Source organism: Centropristis striata, chromosome 9, assembly GCF_030273125.1.
Source record: "Centropristis striata isolate RG_2023a ecotype Rhode Island chromosome 9, C.striata_1.0, whole genome shotgun sequence".
Lineage (NCBI taxonomy): Eukaryota > Metazoa > Chordata > Actinopteri > Perciformes > Serranidae > Centropristis > Centropristis striata.
Window position 1 is genome coordinate 9,127,437 of NC_081525.1, and position 20,915 is coordinate 9,148,351.

Below are 20,915 nucleotides of genomic sequence, written 5' to 3' on the forward strand. Positions count from 1 at the left end.
TTTTTACTTTCCATGAAATGATTGTGACAATATGATTTATTCTCGACAGATAAAGTGTATATTTTCTAAAAATTGTATTAATCAATTTCATCCAAACATATCACAATAATAATGAAACCACAATCAACTTGTGTCTGAAAAACAAAAATAACTAACTATAGTTAACTTTATGGGCGACTGTGTATATAAAGCTTAAATACAGGGTGAGAATGAAAAAACAAGAAACGTAATAGATGATTAATATCATATACTTATAGGCAAGACTTGACCAATCAGGTGACCAAAGGTGCTCATTTCCTACAAAAGGGAAGACATTCGAAGGTGCACTGTAAAACCCAGTGTTGCTTGTTTGTTATTATAACTCATTTTTCCTTTTCAATACAACAAACATTTGTGCAAAAAGTCATTTTAACCTAAAATATTGAGTCAAATAGCAAGATTCATTTGAGTTAACTCCTTTGTCTTGGTTGTCTTGACATAAAATTATTTTGCAGCGTCGACACTCAAATATTTACGTTGAAACAACAAGTTGGGTTTTACAGTGTGGTAGTGGTAGTTAAAGTCATATCACCCCATAGCTTTAAATTAAAACATAGTCAGAAAATCAGAATTGCCATTGTTTTATGAAGAAGAGGTGAATTCACACATGTCACACATGGATACAATGTGCAATGTAAATTAGGGAAAAACACTGGATGTAACATAACATGTGTCTGTTTACAACAAAACTACACAAGGCATCTTTAAGGTTGGTGACTGTTTCACTTAATGCTGTTTCACAGGGACTTCGGTTATGACCATAACTGCAACTGATGCTGATGAACCAGGTAATAAGAACTCTCAGATCGCCTACAGCATCATAGAGCAGAACCCAGATCATGACTTGTTCCACATTACCAAGGATGGGAACATCATTGTCAAAAACTCTGGCCTGGACAGAGAGGTACAGTATGAATTGCCCCACAAATCCCCCCACGTGCGATGTACAAATACAAAAACGTATTTTATTGATTATACAAACATATCAATAATAAACATATTAAACCCTCAAATGCTCAAACTGTTTCCCCCGGCATTCACAGACTCCACTAGTCCCACTAGAGTGTGGACACTCATGCACACAATGGCACAAAGGTCAGGTTATCAGCGTCAGTTTCCTGGCAAGCCTCCCGTATCGACTGAATCATGGCATCAACAAAGAATTATATTGGAAATAGTAAAAGTGTTCTAAATTTATTCGAGTATTAAATGAATCCTTAAACCACTATTATAGTACTGGAAATACTGATACAGGCCATAAAATTGGAAGCATGATCAAATTTGTACAAAAAAAGATCATAGTTTCATTGCTATTCTTTGCAACAAAATAAACGTGATTATTACATAAAGAGTCACTTATTAGAACACATTTTTACTATAATTAGTAAACCAGTAAACACATCCAAAAACTAAAGAATCCATACTGGTTTTTAAGAAAGCCGTTGTGAACAGAAAATTTAAGTTGCCTCCAAACTTTTGGCCTGTAGTGTGTGTGTGTGTGTGTGTGTGTGTGTGTGTGTGTGTTATTACACACTACATCAAAATTATTCCAAGGAACATACATGAGGGGTCCCCGGTACCTCTCTCTCAAAGCAACATTTTTACCTAATGGTGGATAAGTTGACTGATACATACCTGCTACACAAGACATTTACTTTGTTTTTGAAGTATCTTTTACAACAACGAGATTTGCTTCAAATAATCATGAAAGCCTACAAAGAAAAAGCCATGCAGCAAAATCTATGGAGTATAAATACAGTTCATGTTTCAGCATTAACACCTTTAGCATTAGTGCTATCTCACTGCTATGTCATCCAGTTCATGTAAGTAATTTATGATTGTTTTCTGATTTCAGAGGACAGATCAGTACACTCTGACAGTGAGGGGTCAAGACTTAAACGGTGAACCAGGAGGGAACAGTGCAACTGGCATGGTTACCATTAATATCCTAGATGTGAACGACAACCCTCCCACTCTGGAAAAAGAGGAGGTAGTTTTCTCTCTCGCACTCTTCTATATCTACATGTTACAGGGTTTTGGAGATGAACAGTCACAGTGCTACTTGAGAAAAAAAATAATATAGACCAAGGTTATAATAGTTTGGGATTTTTCATTAGTTTTAGTTTTAATTTCGTTGTGAATTTTTGTTTTCAAATTCAATAAGTTTAAGTTAGTTTTTAGAGTGAGTTTGCTAGTTTTAGTTTAGTTTTTATTTTTTGAAAATGCTTAGTTTTAGTTTAGTTTTTTTTATTAGTTTTAGTGTTAGTTTTAGTTTTTTTGTAATGGATATGATATATATTTCCTTTGGTTTATCTATCTTAGCCCCAATAAGGTTATTCACTCTTGCAGTTCGTGGTGTTTTGTATTTTGGTTGGAGTGTAGACATCCCAGTCTCAGTAAACATATTTACCATGTGTTCCTGCATGTTCAAATAGAAACACTGAATTATGAATGAAAAAAGTTGACAAAGACGAAAACTAAGGATATTTTCACAAGTGATAAGCAGCCTTAGACGGACCATAGAAGAATCTCTAATGTAAGGATTCATTATGAAGGAAACTACATCTGTTGTGTTGCAGCTGCAGCCTGTTGCTGTGATGACAGCCAACTCTGGAGACATTCTGGTGAGAAAAAAAAGAATGTGGATTCCACCGCCAAAACAACTGACGGAAAATGAAGACTACACTAAAGATCCCTATGTCGCAATTGTGAGTAATGCTTCTGACTATCTGTGACTCTCAATCACTGCAGATTCAACAAACAGAATAAAAATATATATAATAAAGCAATAAGAAAAAAATATTGTGTTAGCTTCCAGCACACATGTGGTAAGAAGCCCTCAAGTAGGCTACCTTCAAGCCCCCCAATGTAATAATTGCTCTAATGTCAAGAAACTAGAACATGTATTATTGTTATTTTGTGTGCTTGCTTGCAAAAGCACACTAACTACTATTCACCGGGCTTAATTTTATTATTCTTCCGTTTCTTCCGTGGTGTTTTTTCGGTCGACTACTCCTCCCAGAGTTTTGCTCGCACATACACAAAAAAGGTATCAAACCGACCGGCTCGCCCATGACAAGTGTGCTATGACTTTTATAAGGGTTCCGACAAACGGTTTTCAAATTATTGGGAAAAAACACGTCAAAAAATCCCCCCAATGTAACCCTATGGAGAGTCTAGAGTGGGGATGTAATCAAACAGAGTGTAGAGGGAGAGAACGAATTGTCAAAAAATAAATTTGAAAACTGCGCTCCAGGCCGCAAATTTCACTCTACAGAAATAATTTATACATAGAAACGTAGGAAAATTTGTCCTCTCACTCACAATCCTCTGGTAAAGCTGTCAGAGTTATAGTTTTGGCGCAGGACGCACAGATGCACAAACAAAACACATCAACTGCCTCATTGGCTCCCATATTAAAAATGCAGGAAGATTTCTCCCCAAAATTTTTTTTACAGTTTTTTAAAATCGCTCTAACAAAGCTATTTTTTCATCTTTCTTTAAAAAAAATATATGTAGACGTTCAGGAAGAACTCAGGACGCTCAAAGTGAAGTCGGATCAATGATAGGTATTATGGTTTTGCCAAAAATGCTTTCTGTTCGAGGCCAGAATTTTCAGTTTGTCGACCTCTGTCTGCTCACTGTGAAGGAACTGTCAGTTAATTTCAGTTGATTGCTCTGCTCTTATTGGTCGACTCCACCTGGCCACCTGGTTGCTTAGCTACAAAAGCCTCCCCCCTCCCCCCTCCCTCCTCCAACACAGACATTCTAACTGATAACTGTCAGTTTACTCTAAGTGAACAGACTTCATAAAACATGAGACCTTATAACTTGACCATACATTGTCCAATCTTCCTCAAACTTGCCAAGCATGATGATGGTTCATCACTGACCACTTATACATAATAATGTTTCATAAATTCCCGCCCTTTTTGATTAGCCACGCCCCCTTTCATAACTAATGAACCGTTTGTCCTAGAAACTTGTATAAAGTGTCAGATTACTCGGCATGAAGTCCCTGTTTAACTGGTGATTGATAACTCCGCCCCTTTTGATTAGCCACGCCCCCTTTCATAACTAATGAACCGTTTGTCCTAGAGACTTGTATGAGGTGTCTGTGAACTCAGGACAGAGTCCCTGTTTAACTGCTGATTCAAGCCACGCCCCCTTTGAGTGACCACGCCCCCTTTTACTAACTTGTGAACCGTTTGTCCTACAGACTTGTATGAGGTATCTGTGAACTCAGGACAGAGTCACTGTTTGACTGTTGATTTGAGCCACGAGAATGATGGTCCAGAGGCAAGCACACAATCAAAATTTCTTTAGGAATTTTCTAGTTTTATTTTGTGTGCTTGCTTGCAAAAGCACACTAACTACTCTTCACCGGGCTTATTTTTATTATTAGTGCCACGGCTGAGCAGCGAGGCACTCATCTTCACTGCAAGCAGTGAGGATGAGTGCCTCGTGCGAAGCACGAGGCATCTCTTATTATTGCTCATTAGTGCCACGGCTGAGCAGCGAGGCACTCATCTTCACTGCAAGCAGTGAGGATGAGTGCCTCGTGCGAAGCACGAGGCATCTCTTATTATTGCTCATGTTTATTATTATTAGTGCCACGGCTGAGCAGCGAGGCACTCATCTTCACTGCAAGCAGTGAGGATGAGTGCCTCGTGCGAAGCACGAGGCATCTCTTATTATTGCTCATGTTTATTATTTATTATAGATTATTCTTCCGTAAAAACTTTGGCGCGTAACTAGTCCCACAGCTTTGAGAAATCGCAAAAAGTAAAAACGTCAAAAGTTGCGCCCTAATCGGGAATCGTGTGGAATGACTTTTATTAGCGATCGGCGCGCACGTTTTCGCACAACGTGCACAAACGTGCACTTTTCGGCCCATCCGGAACGCATTGCGCAAACTTTGGGGCCTCACCATTCGCAAACCGTTGCTCGTAAAATTCCGAACCGATTTAGAAAGTTGTAGGGCCTGAATTTAACTCTAGTCCTGTGAAATTTCAAAGCGATTGCACGTATAGTTTTCGCACGAAGTGCGAAAACATTTCCATTTTTCCAAACTAATGGGGACGGCGATTTTCCCATGTGTGTGTATTGCGCGGAATGTTCAGAATCTAGACTGGTGATGTCATCAAGCAGAGTGTAGAGGCAGAGAAGGAGTTGTCACAAAATAAATTTGAAAACTGCGCTCCAGGCCGCAAATTTCACTCTACAGAAATAATTTATACATAGAAACGTAGGAAAATTTGTGGTCTCACTCACAATCCTCTGGTAAAGCTGTCAGAGTTTTAGTTTGGGCGCAGGACACAGAGAAGTGCCACCAAAACGCAACAACTGCCCCATTGAGTCCCATATTAAAAACACAGGCGGATTTTTGAAATAATCAGATTTAAGAGTTTTTTTAGATCGCTCTAACAAAGCTATTTTTTCATTTTTCTTAAAAAAAAATATATGTAGATGTTCAGGAAGAACTCAGGACGCTCAAAGTGAAGTCGGATCAGTGATAGGTATTATGGTTTTGCCGAAAATGCTTTCTGTTCGAGGCCAGAATTTTCAGTTTGTCCACCTCTGGCTGCTCACTTTAGCAAAGCATTGTCAGTGACAGTTAGTTTCTGTTGATTGCTCTGCTCTGATTGGTCGACTCCACCTGGCCATGTGGTTGCTTAGCTACCAAAGCTTCCCCCCTCCCTCTCCCCTCCTCCAACACAGACATTTTAACTGAAAACAGTTAACTCTTTTAACTTGACCATACATTGTCCAATCTGCCTCAAACTTGTCATACATGATGATGGCTCATCACTGATTGTCTTCATAACAATATTTCACAAATTCCCGCCCCTTTTGATTAGCCACGCCCCCTTTTACTAACTAATGAACCGTTTGTCCTACAGACTTGTATGAAGTGTCTGTGAACTCAGGACAGAGTCCCTGTTTAATTGCTGATTGAAGCCACGCCCCCATTGAGTAACCACGCCCCCTTTTACTAACTTGTGAACCGGTTGTCCTACAGACTTGTATGAGGTGTCTGTGAACTCAGGACAGAGCCCCTGTTTTACTGGTGATTGAAGCCACGCCCCTTTTAGTAGCCACGCCCCTTTTTACTAACTAGTGAACCGTTTGTGCTACAGACTTGTATGAGGTGTCTGTGAACTCAGGATGGAGCCCCTGTTTTACTGGTGATTGAAGGCACGCCCCCTTGAGTAGCCACGCCCCTTTTTACTAACTTGTGAACCGTTTGTCGTACAGACTCGTATGAGGTGTCTGTGAACTCAGGACAGAGTCCCTGTGTGAATGGTGATTAAAGCCACGCCCCCTTTGAGTAGCCACGCCCCTTTTTACTAACTACTGAACCGTTTGTCCTACAAACTTGTATGAGGTGTCTGTGAACTCAGGACAGAGTCCCTGTTTAACTGCTGATTTAAACCACGAGAATCATCCGGCAGTAGCCCCGTGGCACTCCAAAATTTCCCTGGAATTTTGTTTCTAGTTATTATTATTATTATAGATTATTCTTCCGTAAAAACTTTGGCGCGTAACTAGTCTCGCAGCTTTGAGAAATCGCGAAAAGTAAAAACGTCAAAACTTGCGCCCTAATCGGGAATCGTGTGGAATGACTTTTATTAGCGATCGGCGCGCACGTTTTCGCACAACGTGCACAAACGTGCACTTTTCGGCCCATCCGGAACGCATTGCGCAAACTTTGGGGCCTCACCATTCGCAAACCGTTGCTCGTAAAATTCCGAACCGATTTAGAAAGTTGTAGGGCCTGAATTTAACTCTAGTCCTGTGAAATTTCAGAGCGATTGCACGTATAGTTTTCGCACGAAGTGCGAAAACATTTCCATTTTTCCAAACTAATGGGGACGGCGATTTTCCCATGTGTGTGTATTGCGCGGAATGTTCAGAAACTAGAGCGGTGATGTCATCACGCAGAGTGTAGAGGGAGAGAAGGAATTGTCAGAAAATAAATTTGAAAACTGCGCTCCAGGCCGCAAAATCCACCCTACAGAAATAATTTATACATAGAAACGTAGGAAAATTTGTCTTCTCACTCACAATCCTCTGGTAAAGCTATCAGAGTTTTAGTTTGGGCGCAGGACACAGAGAAGTGCCACTAAAACGCAACAACAGCCCCATTGAGTCCCATATTAAAAACACACGAGGATTTTTGAAATAATCAGATTTTACCATTTTTTTAGATCGCTCTAACAAAGCTATTTTTTCATTTTTCTTAAAAAAAAATATATGTAGATGTTCAGGAAGAACTCAGGACGCTCAAAGTGAAGTCATATCAGTGATAGGTATTATGGTTTTGCCGAAAATGCTTTCTGTTCGAGGCCAGTATTTTCAGTTGGTCCACCTCTGGCTGCTCACTTTAGCAAAGCATTGTCAGTGACAGTTAGTTTCTGTTGATTGCTCTGCTCTGATTGGTCGACTCCACCTGGCCACGTGGTTGCTTAGCTACCAAAGCCCCCCCCCCTCCCTCTCCCCTCCTCCAACACAGACATTTTAACTGAAAACAGTTAACTCTTTTAACTTGACCATACATTGTCCAATCTGCCTCAAACTTGTCATACATGATGATGGCTCATCACTGATTGTCTACATAACAATATTTCATAAATTCCCGCCCTTTTTGATTAGCCACGCCCACTTTCTTAACTAATGAACCGTTTGTCCTAGAAATTTGTATGAGGTGTCAGATTACTCAGCATGGCGTCCCTGTCTAACTGTTGATTGATAACCCCGCCCCTTTTGATAAGCCACGCCCCTTTTACTAACTAGTGAACCGTTTGTCCTACAGACTTGTATGAGGTGTCTGTGAACTCAGGACAGAGTCCCTGTTTGACTGGTGATTTAAGCCACGCCCCCTTTGAGTAGCCACGCCCCTTTTTACTAACTAGTGAATCGTTTGTCCTACAGACTTGTATGAGGTGTCTGTGGACTCGGGACAGAGTCCCTGTTTGACTGGTGATTGAAGCCACGCCCCCTTTGAGTAGCCACGCCCCTTTTTACTAACTAGTGAACCGTTTGTCCTACAGACTTGTATGAGGTGTCTGTGAACTCAGGACAGAGTCCCTGTTTAACTGCTGATTTAAACCACGAGAATCATCCGGCAGTAGTCCCGTGGCACTCCAAAATTTCCCTGGAATTTTGTTTCTAGTGTTTATTAGTGCCACGGCTAAGCAGCGAGGCACTCATCTTCACTGCAAGCAGTGAGGATGAGTGCCTCGAGCTTCGCTCGAGGCATCTCTTATTATTGCTCATGTTTATTATTATAGATTATTCTTCCGTAAAAACTTTGGCGCGTAACTAGTCTCACAGCTTTGAGAAATCGCGAAAAGTAAAAACGTCAAAAGTTGCGCCCTAATCGGGAATCGTGTGGAATGACTTTTATTAGCGATCGGCGCGCACGTTTTCGCACAACGTGCACAAACGTGCACTTTTTGGCCCATCCGGAACGCATTGCGCCAACTTTGGGGCCTCGCCATTCGCAAACCGTTGCTCGTAAAATCCCGAACCGATTTAGAAAGTTGTAGGGCCTGAATTTAACTCTAGTCCTCTGAAATTTCAGAGAGATTGCACGTATAGTTTTCGCACGAAGTGCGAAAACATTTCCATTTTCCCAAACTAATGGGGAGGGCGATTTTCCCATGTGTGTGTATTGCGCGGAATGTTCAGACTCTAGACTGGTGATGTCATCAAGCAGAGTGTAGAGGGAGAGAAGGAGTTGTCAAAAAACAAATTTGAAAACTGCGCTCCAGGCCGCAAATTTCACTCTACAGTAATAATTTGTACATAGAAACGTAGGAAAATTTGTAGTCTCACTCACAATCCTCTGGCAAAGCTGTCAGAGTTTTAGTTTGGGCGCAGGACACAGAGAAGTGCCACCAAAACGCAACAACTGCCCCATTGAGTCCCATATTAAAAACACACGAGGATTTTTGAAATAATCAGATTTTACCGTTTTTTTAGATCGCTCTAACAAAGCTATTTTTTCATTTTTCTTAAAAAAAAATATATGTAGACGTTCAGGAAGAACTCAGGACGCTCAAAGTGAAGTCGGATAAGTGATAGGTATTATGGTTTTGCCAAAAATGCTTTCTGTTCGAGGCCAGAATTTTCAGTTTGTCCAACTCTGGCTGCTCATATTAGCAAAGCATTGTCAGTGACAGTTAGTTTCTGTTGATTGCTCTGCTCTGATTGGTCGACTCCACCTGGCCACGTGGTTGCTTAGCTACCAAAGCCTCCCCCAACCTCCTACTCCCCCCCCCCCCTCCTCCAACACAGACATTCTCACTGAACAGATATGGCGTTCTTTCATTAAACACGAGACCTTATAACTTGACCATACATTGTCCAATCTGCTTCAAACTTGTCATGCATGATGATGGCTCATCACTGACCAGTTGTACATAACTATATTTCATAAATTCCCGCCCTTTTTGATTAGCCACGCCCCCTTTCTTAACTAATGAACCGTTTGTCCTAGAAACTTGTATGAGGTGTCAGATTACTCAGCATGGCGTCCCTGTCTAACTGTTGATTGATAACCCCGCCCCTTTTGATTAGCCACGCCCCTTTTACTAACTAGTGAACCGTTTGTGCTACAGACTTGTATGAGGTGTCTGTGAACTCAGGACAGAGTCCCTGTTTGACTGGTAATTGAAGCCACGCCCCCCTTTGAGTAGCCACGCCCCTTTTTACTAACTAGTGAACCGTTTGTGCTACAGACTTGTATGAGGTGTCTGTGGACTCAGGACAGAGTCCCTGTTTGACTGGTAATTGAAGCCACGCCCCCCTTTGAGTAGCCACGCCCCTTTCTACTAACTAGTGAACCGTTTGTCCTACAGACTTGTATGAGGTGTCTGTGAACTCAGGACAGAGTCCCTGTTTAACTGCTGATTTAAACCACGAGAATCATCCGGCAGTAGTCCCGTGGCACTCCAAAATTTCCCTGGAATTTTGTTTCTAGTGTTTATTAGTGCCACGGCTAAGCAGCGAGGCACTCATCTTCACTGCAAGCAGTGAGGATGAGTGCCTCGAGCTTCGCTCGAGGCATCTCTTATTATTGCTCATGTTTATTAGTGCCACGGCTAAGCAGCGAGGCACTCATCTTCACTGCAAGCAGTGAGGATGAGTGCCTCGAGCGAAGCTCGAGGCATCTCTTATTATTGCTCATGTTTATTATTATAGATTATTCTTCCGTAAAAACTTTGGCGCGTAACTAGTCTCACAGCTTTGAGAAATCGCGAAAAGTAAAAACGTCAAAAGTTGCGCCCTAATCGGGAATCGTGTGGAATGACTTTTATTAGCGATCGGCGCGCACGTTTTCGCACAACGTGCACAAACGTGCACTTTTTGGCCCATCCGGAACGCATTGCGCCAACTTTGGGGCCTCGCCATTCGCAAACCGTTGCTCGTAAAATCCCGAACCGATTTAGAAAGTTGTAGGGCCTGAATTTAACTCTAGTCCTCTGAAATTTCAGAGAGATTGCACGTATAGTTTTCGCACGAAGTGCGAAAACATTTCCATTTTCCCAAACTAATGGGGAGGGCGATTTTCCCATGTGTGTGTATTGCGCGGAATGTTCAGACTCTAGACTGGTGATGTCATCAAGCAGAGTGTAGAGGGAGAGAAGGAGTTGTCAAAAAACAAATTTGAAAACTGCGCTCTAGGCCGCAAATTTCACTCTACAGTAATAATTTGTACATAGAAACGTAGGAAAATTTGTAGTCTCACTCACAATCCTCTGGCAAAGCTGTCAGAGTTTTAGTTTGGGCGCAGGACACAGAGAAGTGCCACCAAAACGCAACAACTGCCCCATTGAGTCCCATATTAAAAACACACGAGGATTTTTGAAATAATCAGATTTTACCGTTTTTTTAGATTGCTCTAACAAAGCTATTTTTTCATTTTTCTTAAAAAAAAATATATGTAGACGTTCAGGAAGAACTCAGGACGCTCAAAGTGTAGTCGGATAAGTGATAGGTATTATGGTTTTGCCGAAAATGCTTTCTGTTCGAGGCCAGAATTTTCAGTTTGTCCAACTCTGGCTGCTCATATTAGCAAAGCATTGTCAGTGACAGTTAGTTTCTGTTGATTGCTCTGCTCTGATTGGTCGACTCCACCTGGCCACGTGGTTGCTTAGCTACCAAAGCCTCCCCCAACCTCCTACTCCCCCCCCCCCCTCCTCCAACACAGACATTCTCACTGAACAGATATGGCGTTCTTTCATTAAACACGAGACCTTATAACTTGACCATACATTGTCCAATCTGCTTCAAACTTGTCATGCATGATGATGGCTCATCACTGACCAGTTGTACATAACAATATTTCATAAATTCCCGCCCTTTTTGATTAGCCACGCCCCCTTTCTTAACTAATGAACCGTTTGTCCTAGAAACTTGTATGAGGTGTCAGATTACTCAGCATGGCGTCCCTGTCTAACTGTTGATTGATAACCCCGCCCCTTTTGATTAGCCACGCCCCTTTTACTAACTAGTGAACCGTTTGTGCTACAGACTTGTATGAGGTGTCTGTGAACTCAGGACAGAGTCCCTGTTTGACTGGTAATTGAACCCACGCCCCCCTTTGAGTAGCCACGCCCCTTTTTACTAACTAGTGAACCGTTTGTGCTACAGACTTGTATGAGGTGTCTGTGGACTCAGGACAGAGTCCCTGTTTGACTGGTAATTGAAGCCACGCCCCCCTTTGAGTAGCCACGCCCCTTTCTACTAACTAGTGAACCGTTTGTCCTACAGACTTGTATGAGGTGTCTGTGAACTCAGGACAGAGTCCCTGTTTAACTGCTGATTTAAACCACGAGAATCATCCGGCAGTAGTCCCGTGGCACTCCAAAATTTCCCTGGAATTTTGTTATAGATTATTCTTCCGTAAAAACTTTGGCGCGTAACTAGTCCCGCAGCTTTGAGAAATCGCGAAAAGTAAAGACGTCAAAAGTTGCGCCCTAATCGGGAATCGTGTGGAATGACTTTTTTTAGCGATCGGCGTGAACGTTTTCGCACAACGTGCACAAACGTGCACTTTTCGGCCCATCCGGAACGCATTGCGCAAACTTTGGGGCCTCGCCATTCGCAAACCGTTGCTCGTAAAATTCCGAACCAATTTAGAAAGTTGTAGGGCCTGAATTTAACTCTAGTCCTGTGAAATTTCAAAGTGATTGCACGTATAGTTTTCGCACGAAGTGCGAAAACATTTCCATTTTTCCAAACTAATGGGGAGGGCGATTTTCCCATGTGTGTGTATTGCGCGGAATGTTCAGACTCTAGAGCGGTGATGTCATCAAGCAGAGTGGAGAGGGAGAGAAGGAATTGTCAAAAAATAAATTTGAAAACTGCGCTCCAGGCCGCAAATTCCACTCTACAGAAATAATTTATACATAGAAACGTAGGAAAATTTGTCTTCTCACTCACAATCCTCTGGTAAAGCTGTCAGAGTTATAGTTTGGGCGCAGGACACAGAGAAGTGCCACCAAAACGCATCAACTGCCCCATTGAGTCCCATATTAAAAACACACGAGGATTTTTGAAAAAATCAGATGTAAGAGTTTTTTTAAATTGCTCTAACAAAGCTATTTTTTCATTTTTCTTAAAAAAAAATATATGTAGACGTTCAGGAAGAACTCAGGACGCTCAAAGTGAAGTCAGATTAGTGATAGGTGTTATGGTTTTGCCAAAAATGCTTTCTGTTCGAGGCCAGAATTTTCAGTTTGTCCACCTCTGGCTGCTCACTTTAGCAAAACATTGTCAGACAGTTAGTTTCAGTTGATTGCTCTTCTCTGATTGGTCGACTCCACCTGGCCACGTGGTTGCTTAGCTACCAAAGCTCCCCCCCCCCCCCCCTCTCCCCTCCTCCAACACAGACATTTTAACTGAAAACAGTTAACTCTTTTAACTTGACCATACATTGTCCAATCTGCCTCAAACTTGTCATACATGATGATGGCTCATCACTGATTGTCTACATAACAATATTTCATAAATTCCCGCCCCTTTTGATTAGCCACACCCCCTTTTACTAACTAATGAACCGTTTGTCCTACAGACTTGTATGAGGTGTCAGATTACTCAGCATGGCGTCCCTGTCTAACTGTTGATTGATAACCCCGCCCCTTTTGATAAGCCACGCCCCTTTTTACTAACTAGTGAACCGTTTGTCCTACAGACTTGTATGAGGTGTCTGTGAACTCAGGACAGAGTCCCTGTTTGACTGGTGATTGAAGCCACGCCCCCTTTGAGTAGCCACGCCCCTTTTTACTAACTAGTGAACCGTTTGTCCTACAGACTTGTATGAGGTGTCTGTGAACTCAGGACAGAGTCTCGGTTTAACTGCTGATTTAATCCACGAGAATCATCCGGCAGTAGTCCCGTGGCACTCCAAAATTTCCCTGGAATTTTGTTTCTAGTTATTATAGATTATTCTTCCGTAAAAACTTTGGCGCGTAACTAGTCTCACAGCTTTGAGAAATCGCGAAAAGTAAAAACGTCAAAAGTTGCGCCCTAATCGGGAATCGTGTGGAATGACTTTTATTAGCGATCGGCGCGCACGTTTTCGCACAACGTGCACAAACGTGCACTTTTTGGCCCATCCGGAACGCATTGCGCCAACTTTGGGGCCTCGCCATTCGCAAACCGTTGCTCGTAAAATCCCGAACCGATTTAGAAAGTTGTAGGGCCTGAATTTAACTCTAGTCCTCTGAAATTTCAGAGAGATTGCACGTATAGTTTTCGCACGAAGTGCGAAAACATTTCCATTTTCCCAAACTAATGGGGAGGGCGATTTTCCCATGTGTGTGTATTGCGCGGAATGTTCAGACTCTAGACTGGTGATGTCATCAAGCAGAGTGTAGAGGGAGAGAAGGAGTTGTCAAAAAACAAATTTGAAAACTGCGCTCCAGGCCGCAAATTTCACTCTACAGTAATAATTTGTACATAGAAACGTAGGAAAATTTGTAGTCTCACTCACAATCCTCTGGCAAAGCTGTCAGAGTTTTAGTTTGGGCGCAGGACACAGAGAAGTGCCACCAAAACGCAACAACTGCCCCATTGAGTCCCATATTAAAAACACACGAGGATTTTTGAAATAATCAGATTTTACCGTTTTTTTAGATCGCTCTAACAAAGCTATTTTTTCATTTTTCTTAAAAAAAAATATATGTAGACGTTCAGGAAGAACTCAGGACGCTCAAAGTGAAGTCGGATAAGTGATAGGTATTATGGTTTTGCCAAAAATGCTTTCTGTTCGAGGCCAGAATTTTCAGTTTGTCCAACTCTGGCTGCTCATATTAGCAAAGCATTGTCAGTGACAGTTAGTTTCTGTTGATTGCTCTGCTCTGATTGGTCGACTCCACCTGGCCACGTGGTTGCTTAGCTACCAAAGCCTCCCCCAACCTCCTACTCCCCCCCCCCCCTCCTCCAACACAGACATTCTCACTGAACAGATATGGCGTTCTTTCATTAAACACGAGACCTTATAACTTGACCATACATTGTCCAATCTGCTTCAAACTTGTCATGCATGATGATGGCTCATCACTGACCAGTTGTACATAACTATATTTCATAAATTCCCGCCCTTTTTGATTAGCCACGCCCCCTTTCTTAACTAATGAACCGTTTGTCCTAGAAACTTGTATGAGGTGTCAGATTACTCAGCATGGCGTCCCTGTCTAACTGTTGATTGATAACCCCGCCCCTTTTGATTAGCCACGCCCCTTTTACTAACTAGTGAACCGTTTGTGCTACAGACTTGTATGAGGTGTCTGTGAACTCAGGACAGAGTCCCTGTTTGACTGGTAATTGAAGCCACGCCCCCCTTTGAGTAGCCACGCCCCTTTTTACTAACTAGTGAACCGTTTGTGCTACAGACTTGTATGAGGTGTCTGTGGACTCAGGACAGAGTCCCTGTTTGACTGGTAATTGAAGCCACGCCCCCCTTTGAGTAGCCACGCCCCTTTCTACTAACTAGTGAACCGTTTGTCCTACAGACTTGTATGAGGTGTCTGTGAACTCAGGACAGAGTCCCTGTTTAACTGCTGATTTAAACCACGAGAATCATCCGGCAGTAGTCCCGTGGCACTCCAAAATTTCCCTGGAATTTTGTTTCTAGTGTTTATTATTATTATTCTTTATTATAGATTATTCTTCCGTAAAAACTTTGGCGCGTAACTAGTCCCGCAGCTTTGAGAAATCGCGAAAAGTAAAAACGTCAAAAGTTGCGCCCTAATCGGGAATCGTGTGGAATGACTTTTTTTAGCGATCGGCGTGCACGTTTTCGCACAACGTGCACAAACGTGCACTTTTCGGCCCATCCAGAACGCATTGCGCAAACTTTGGGGCCTCACCATTCGTAAACCGTTGCTCGTAAAATTCCGAACCAATTTAGAAAGTTGTAGGGCCTGAATTTAACTCTAGTCCTGTGAAATTTCAAAGCGATTGCACGTATAGTTTTCGCACGAAGTGCGAAAACATTTCCATTTTTCCAAACTAATGGGGAGGGCGATTTTCCCATGTGTGTGTATTGCGCGGAATGTTCAGACTCTAGACTGGTGATGTCATCAAGCAGAGTGGAGAGGGAGAGAAGGAATTGTCAAAAAATAAATTTGAAAACTGCGCTCCAGGCCGCAAATTCCACTCTACAGAAATAATTTATACATAGAAACGGAGGAAAATTTGTCTTCTCACTCACAATCCTCTGGTAAAGCTGTCAGAGTTATAGTTTGGGCGCAGGACACAGAGAAGTGCCACCAAAACGCATCAACTGCCCCATTGAGTCCCATATTAAAAACACGTGAGGATTTTTGAAAAAATCAGATGTAAGAGTTTTTTTAAATCGCTCTAACAAAGCTATTTTTTCATTTTTCTTAAAAAAAAATATATGTAGACGTTCAGGAAGAACTCAGGACGCTCAAAGTGAAGTCAGATTAGTGATAGGTGTTATGGTTTTGCCAAAAATGCTTTCTGTTCGAGGCCAGAATTTTCAGTTTGTCCACCTCTGGCTGCTCACTTTAGCAAAGCATTGTCAGTGACAGTTAGTTTCTTTTGATTGCTCTGCTCTGATTGGTCGACTCCACCTGGCCACGTGGTTGCTTAGCTACCAAAGCTCCCCCCCCCTCCCTCTCCCCTCCTCCAACACAGACATTTGAACTGAAAACAGTTAACTCTTTTAACTTGACCATACATTGTCCAATCTGCCTCAAACTTGTCATACATGATGATGGCTCATCACTGATTGTCTACATAACAATATTTCATAAATTCCCGCCCTTTTTGATTAGCCACGCCCCCTTTCTTAACTAATGAACCGTTTGTCCTAGAAATTTGTATGAGGTGTCAGATTACTCAGCATGGCGTCCCAGTCTAACTGTTGATTGATAACCCCGCCCCTTTTGATAAGCCACGCCCCTTTTACTAACTAGTGAACCGTTTGTCCTACAGACTTGTATGAGGTGTCTGTGAACTCAGGACAGAGTCCCTGTTTGACTGGTGATTGAAGCCACGCCCCCTTTGAGTAGCCACGCCCCTTTTTACTAACTAGTGAACCGTTTGTCCTACAGACTTGTATGAGGTGTCTGTGGACTCAGGACAGAGCCCTGTTTGACTGGTGATTGAAGCCACGCCCCCTTTGAGTAGCCACGCCCCTTTTTACTAACTAGTGAACCGTTTGTCCTACAGACTTGTATGAGGTGTCTGTGAACTCAGGACAGAGTCCCTGTTTAACTGCTGATTTAAACCACGATAATCATCCGGCAGTAGTCCCGTGGCACTCCAAAATTTCCCTGGAATTTTTATTATTTTTAATCTTCCGTTTCTTCCGTGTCATTTTTCGGTCGACTACTCCTCCCAGAGTTTTTGCCGCACATACACAAAAAAGGTATCAAACCGACCGGCTCGCCCATGACAAGTGTGCTATGACTTTTCTAAGGGTTTCGACATACGGTTTTCAAATTATTGGGCAAAAACACGTCAAAAAATCCCCCCAATGTAACCCTATGGAGAGTCTAGAGTGGGGAAGTCATCAAACAGAGTGTAGAGGGAGAGAAAGAATTGTCAAAAAATAAATTTGAAAACTGCGCTCCAGGCCGCAAATTTCACTCTACAGAAATAATTTATACATAGAAACGTAGGAAAATTTGTCCTCTCACTCACAATCCTCTGGTAAAGCTGTCAGAGTTATAGTTTGGGCGCAGGACGCACAGATGCTCAAACAAAATGCACCAACTGCCGCATCGGCTCCCATATTAAAAATGAAGGAAGATTTCTCAAAAAAAAAATTTAACAGTTTTTTAAAATCGCTCTAACAAAGCTATTTTTTCATTTTTCTTAAAAAAAAACATATGGAGATGTTCAGGAAGAACTCAGGACGCTCAAAGTAAAGTCAGATCAATGATAGGTATTATGGTTTTGCCGAAAATGCTTTCTGTTCGAGGCCAGAATTTCAAGTTTGTCGACCTCTGTCTGCTCACTTAGACGGAACTCTCTCCATCGTCAGTTAATTTCAGTTGATTGCTCTGCTCTGATTGGTCGACTCCACCTGGCTACGTGGTTGCTTAGCTACCAAAGCCCCCCCCCTCCTCCAACACAGACATTCTAACTGATAACTGTCAGTTTACTCTAAGTAAACAGACATGGCTTTCTTCATAAAACACGAGACCTTATAACTTGACCATACATTGTCCAATCTGCCTCAAACTTGTCATGCATGATGATGATTCATCACTTTTCAGTTCTCCATAACAATAATTCATTAATTCCCGCCCTTTTTATTAGCCACGCCCCCTTTTACTAACTAATGAACCGTTTGTCCTAGAAACTTGTATAAAATGTCAGATTACTCAGCATAGAGTCCCTGTTTAACTGGTGATTGATAACCCCGCCCCTTTTGATAAGCCACGCCCGTTTTACTAACTAGTGAACCGTTTGTCCTAGAGACTTGTATGAGGTGTGAGTGTACTCAGCAGAAAGTCCCTGTTTAATCCGTGCCCCTTTTGATAAGCCACGAGAGTCACGGTCCAGAGGCAAGCACACAATCAAAATTTCTTTAGGAATTTTCTAGTTGTTGTTGTTGTTGTTACTAGTAGTAGTATTGTGTCAATTGTAACATCAATTGTGTTGTTTATTGTCTTGTCAGTCCATGGTTGTTTTTGCACACACACACACACACACACACACACACACACTCTCTCTCTCTGTGGACGCACTTGGACTCTTTAGAATTATAATGAGGCACATAACAGCAATAATTGTTTATTAAGAATTGAGGGTTTGGAATTTGGATTAAATCATCTATTAGAGGTGGGGACAATTTGTATACACTCTATACTCTATACACTATATCTCACTAGAGTGAGGTTTATGTTTTCTACAATTTTGATCCATCAGTATATCTATTATCATTTTATTGTTTGTTGAGAGTAAAAGAACTAATGTTGAATTGAATACCAAATGCTGAGATGTTTATTGTTTAGGTTTGAACAAAAAAACATGGTTTGGATTTTTTGTTTCTTCTCCCCATGAAATAAATAGTTTCCAAGCTAATGCTAATGTTGTCCTTGTGGTGCCCTGAAATGTAATATTAGACTGTGTTGAGCTGAATCAGCTGTGTGCTGTTTGTTTCAGATTCATTCAGATTTTGATGACGACACGGGGAATATTTTATACTCTTTAGAAGGCATTGGTGCAAACCAACATCCCTTCCATGTGTTTGTAGTCGACGCCGCAGATGGATACATTCGTGTCACCAAAAAACTTGACAGGGAAAACATCGATACGTACGTTGTGAGTGCCAAGATATTCTATTCTTCTGTTAATCTTCTTCTGTATAGTCATTTGCTATGTTATAAGCTTTTCATGTCACATTTCTTTTTTCAGCTAGCAGGTGTTGCCAAGTACAGGAACGGCACCCGTGCAGAGGACGACGTTGACATACGATTCAAGGTTATAGATGAAAATGACAACCCGCCAGTGTTTGGAGTCATCCAGCCCGGAAATGTGAACGAGTTAAGTCCTGCAGGTCAGTGTTTCTGCTTTAGTGTACTGTAGCTCCTTCAGGAATATTTATCCTCTTATGTGATGTGGAATACTTAAAGCTAGAGGAGGCAGAAATATTTGATATCATGATGCAAAAATTCTATAATAACTTTTCAGTATATTATAATTTAAGAGAGTTCTGCTGTATATTTTTTTACCACTAGAATTTGAAAATACAGCTCTCCTCCTGCATCTCTGCCCTCTCTGCTCTGTCCTAAGCCCCTCCCACCAGACGAGCATGCACTGGCACAGGCATGTGCATTGCTTCATACAGTGACCTGTAGGAGAACTGTAGGAGAATGTACATAACGCCAGTGTACTCAAGCAAAGACATTTATTGATTAATAGCACACGTTTACAAGAAGTAACAAAAGGAGAACCTTTTTCAGGCTGATTATGTTGTGAATTAATTTGAAGATGTATTAAAATATCAGACATATAGCAGTTTAAATATGCATCAAACATGTTTTGATAAACACACAGAAATCTGACCAACAGTCACAGGAAACTTCTGCTTGATTGAGATATGAACAGCTCTTATTAAGGAAATCCCAAGTGTGCTCTGAAATAACAGGTCATTGAACTTTAGTTACACAGAAATAATGACGCACGAACCTGGAAACTAAAAAAGACAAGACAAGGCGTTGTTCTGATCTTTGGATTTGTCTGTCACTGTCACTGTATCTGTTTTTGATACTTACAATAAATCCCGCACAAGGCTTTAATTCTAATCTACCTGGTCATCAAGTCTTTTTCTTTAAAGATTTTCTACAACAATAACTTAATACAGAGGTGAGGCAGTGAACAAAGGACTGTGGGTGGCGCCAACTCTTAAAACAAACAACTAAACCAGTCTTCCTACCTCTATTTTCCCCCACACTATCTTTCTGTTCAACCACAATAAACAAAAAAACTCTAGCTGACTATGCTAATTTAATCTACACAAACAAAAATACATAAGTGCAACCACCCATAAACTAGTGAACCTAACAAATGGAATAATCTACGTGTTGTCCGAAAAAATGTGAAAAAAAAAAAAACTTAACCTAATGCCCAGTACAAACAACGATTACAATTCTAGTGTCTAATTCTAGTCTAATTAACACACAAGGTTCTCAAAGTCAATGAACAGCAAAAGATACTTTATACATGCCCATACAAAAAGGACAAAAGAAAGGGCTCCACAGCCGCGCAAAGCTGCTCTTAATGCTGTGCTGGAGGCAGGGGCGGCAGTTGATCGGTCGCCAGGCCGATAGAACAGAAGAGGCGGAGCCAGGGAAACACTGCTGTCAGCAATTGGTGGAGGCGTTTCCCAGCGGCAATTCCCTCTGACGGCGCTGGTTACATATACTGCAGTCCTGAGGCACAGACAAGGAAAAGGGAGACAAAACAAACACACAATACCCCAAAGACCATAACACTGTTATATAGTGGAATACTCATCCTGTGTAGGTAGCTGAACTATTTGGAATGGCTTGAAATAAATGATATACCAAGAACAAAAGGGAAGCCATATTTTGTCTGCTTGTTCACAAAACTATACATTATCTAACTAGCCTAACAACAACACAGATCCAACATTTTACATAAATGCTAAACAACATGTGTTTATAATTATACGGGTTTTAAAACATCACAAACCTGTAAACACAGGGGAAAGCATATTATGAGGCAGGCGTCAGTCAGGTGCTTTGCTCATAAGAAAGAGGGAGCAACAACAGTTTGCTCTCAAAAAGATTTGATATGAGAAGCAAAGTGCCACACTGCCTCCTACTGGCAATACTGAAATGCTGTATCTATTATAGGAG

General features: G+C 41.7%; 1 protein-coding gene across 1 annotated transcript in view; it reads left to right on the top strand.

The window, feature by feature from the left end:
* LOC131977809 (desmoglein-2.1-like) overlaps nt 1-20,915 on the top strand; it is a 65,471-nt gene that overhangs the window by 26,127 nt on the left and 18,429 nt on the right. The window contains exons 10-13 of the mRNA XM_059341252.1: nt 783-943; nt 1,895-2,029; nt 18,697-18,855; nt 18,949-19,090. Coding sequence (XP_059197235.1) covers nt 783-943; nt 1,895-2,029; nt 18,697-18,855; nt 18,949-19,090 — 597 coding nt within the window. The remainder of the gene's footprint in view (nt 1-782; nt 944-1,894; nt 2,030-18,696; nt 18,856-18,948; nt 19,091-20,915) is intronic.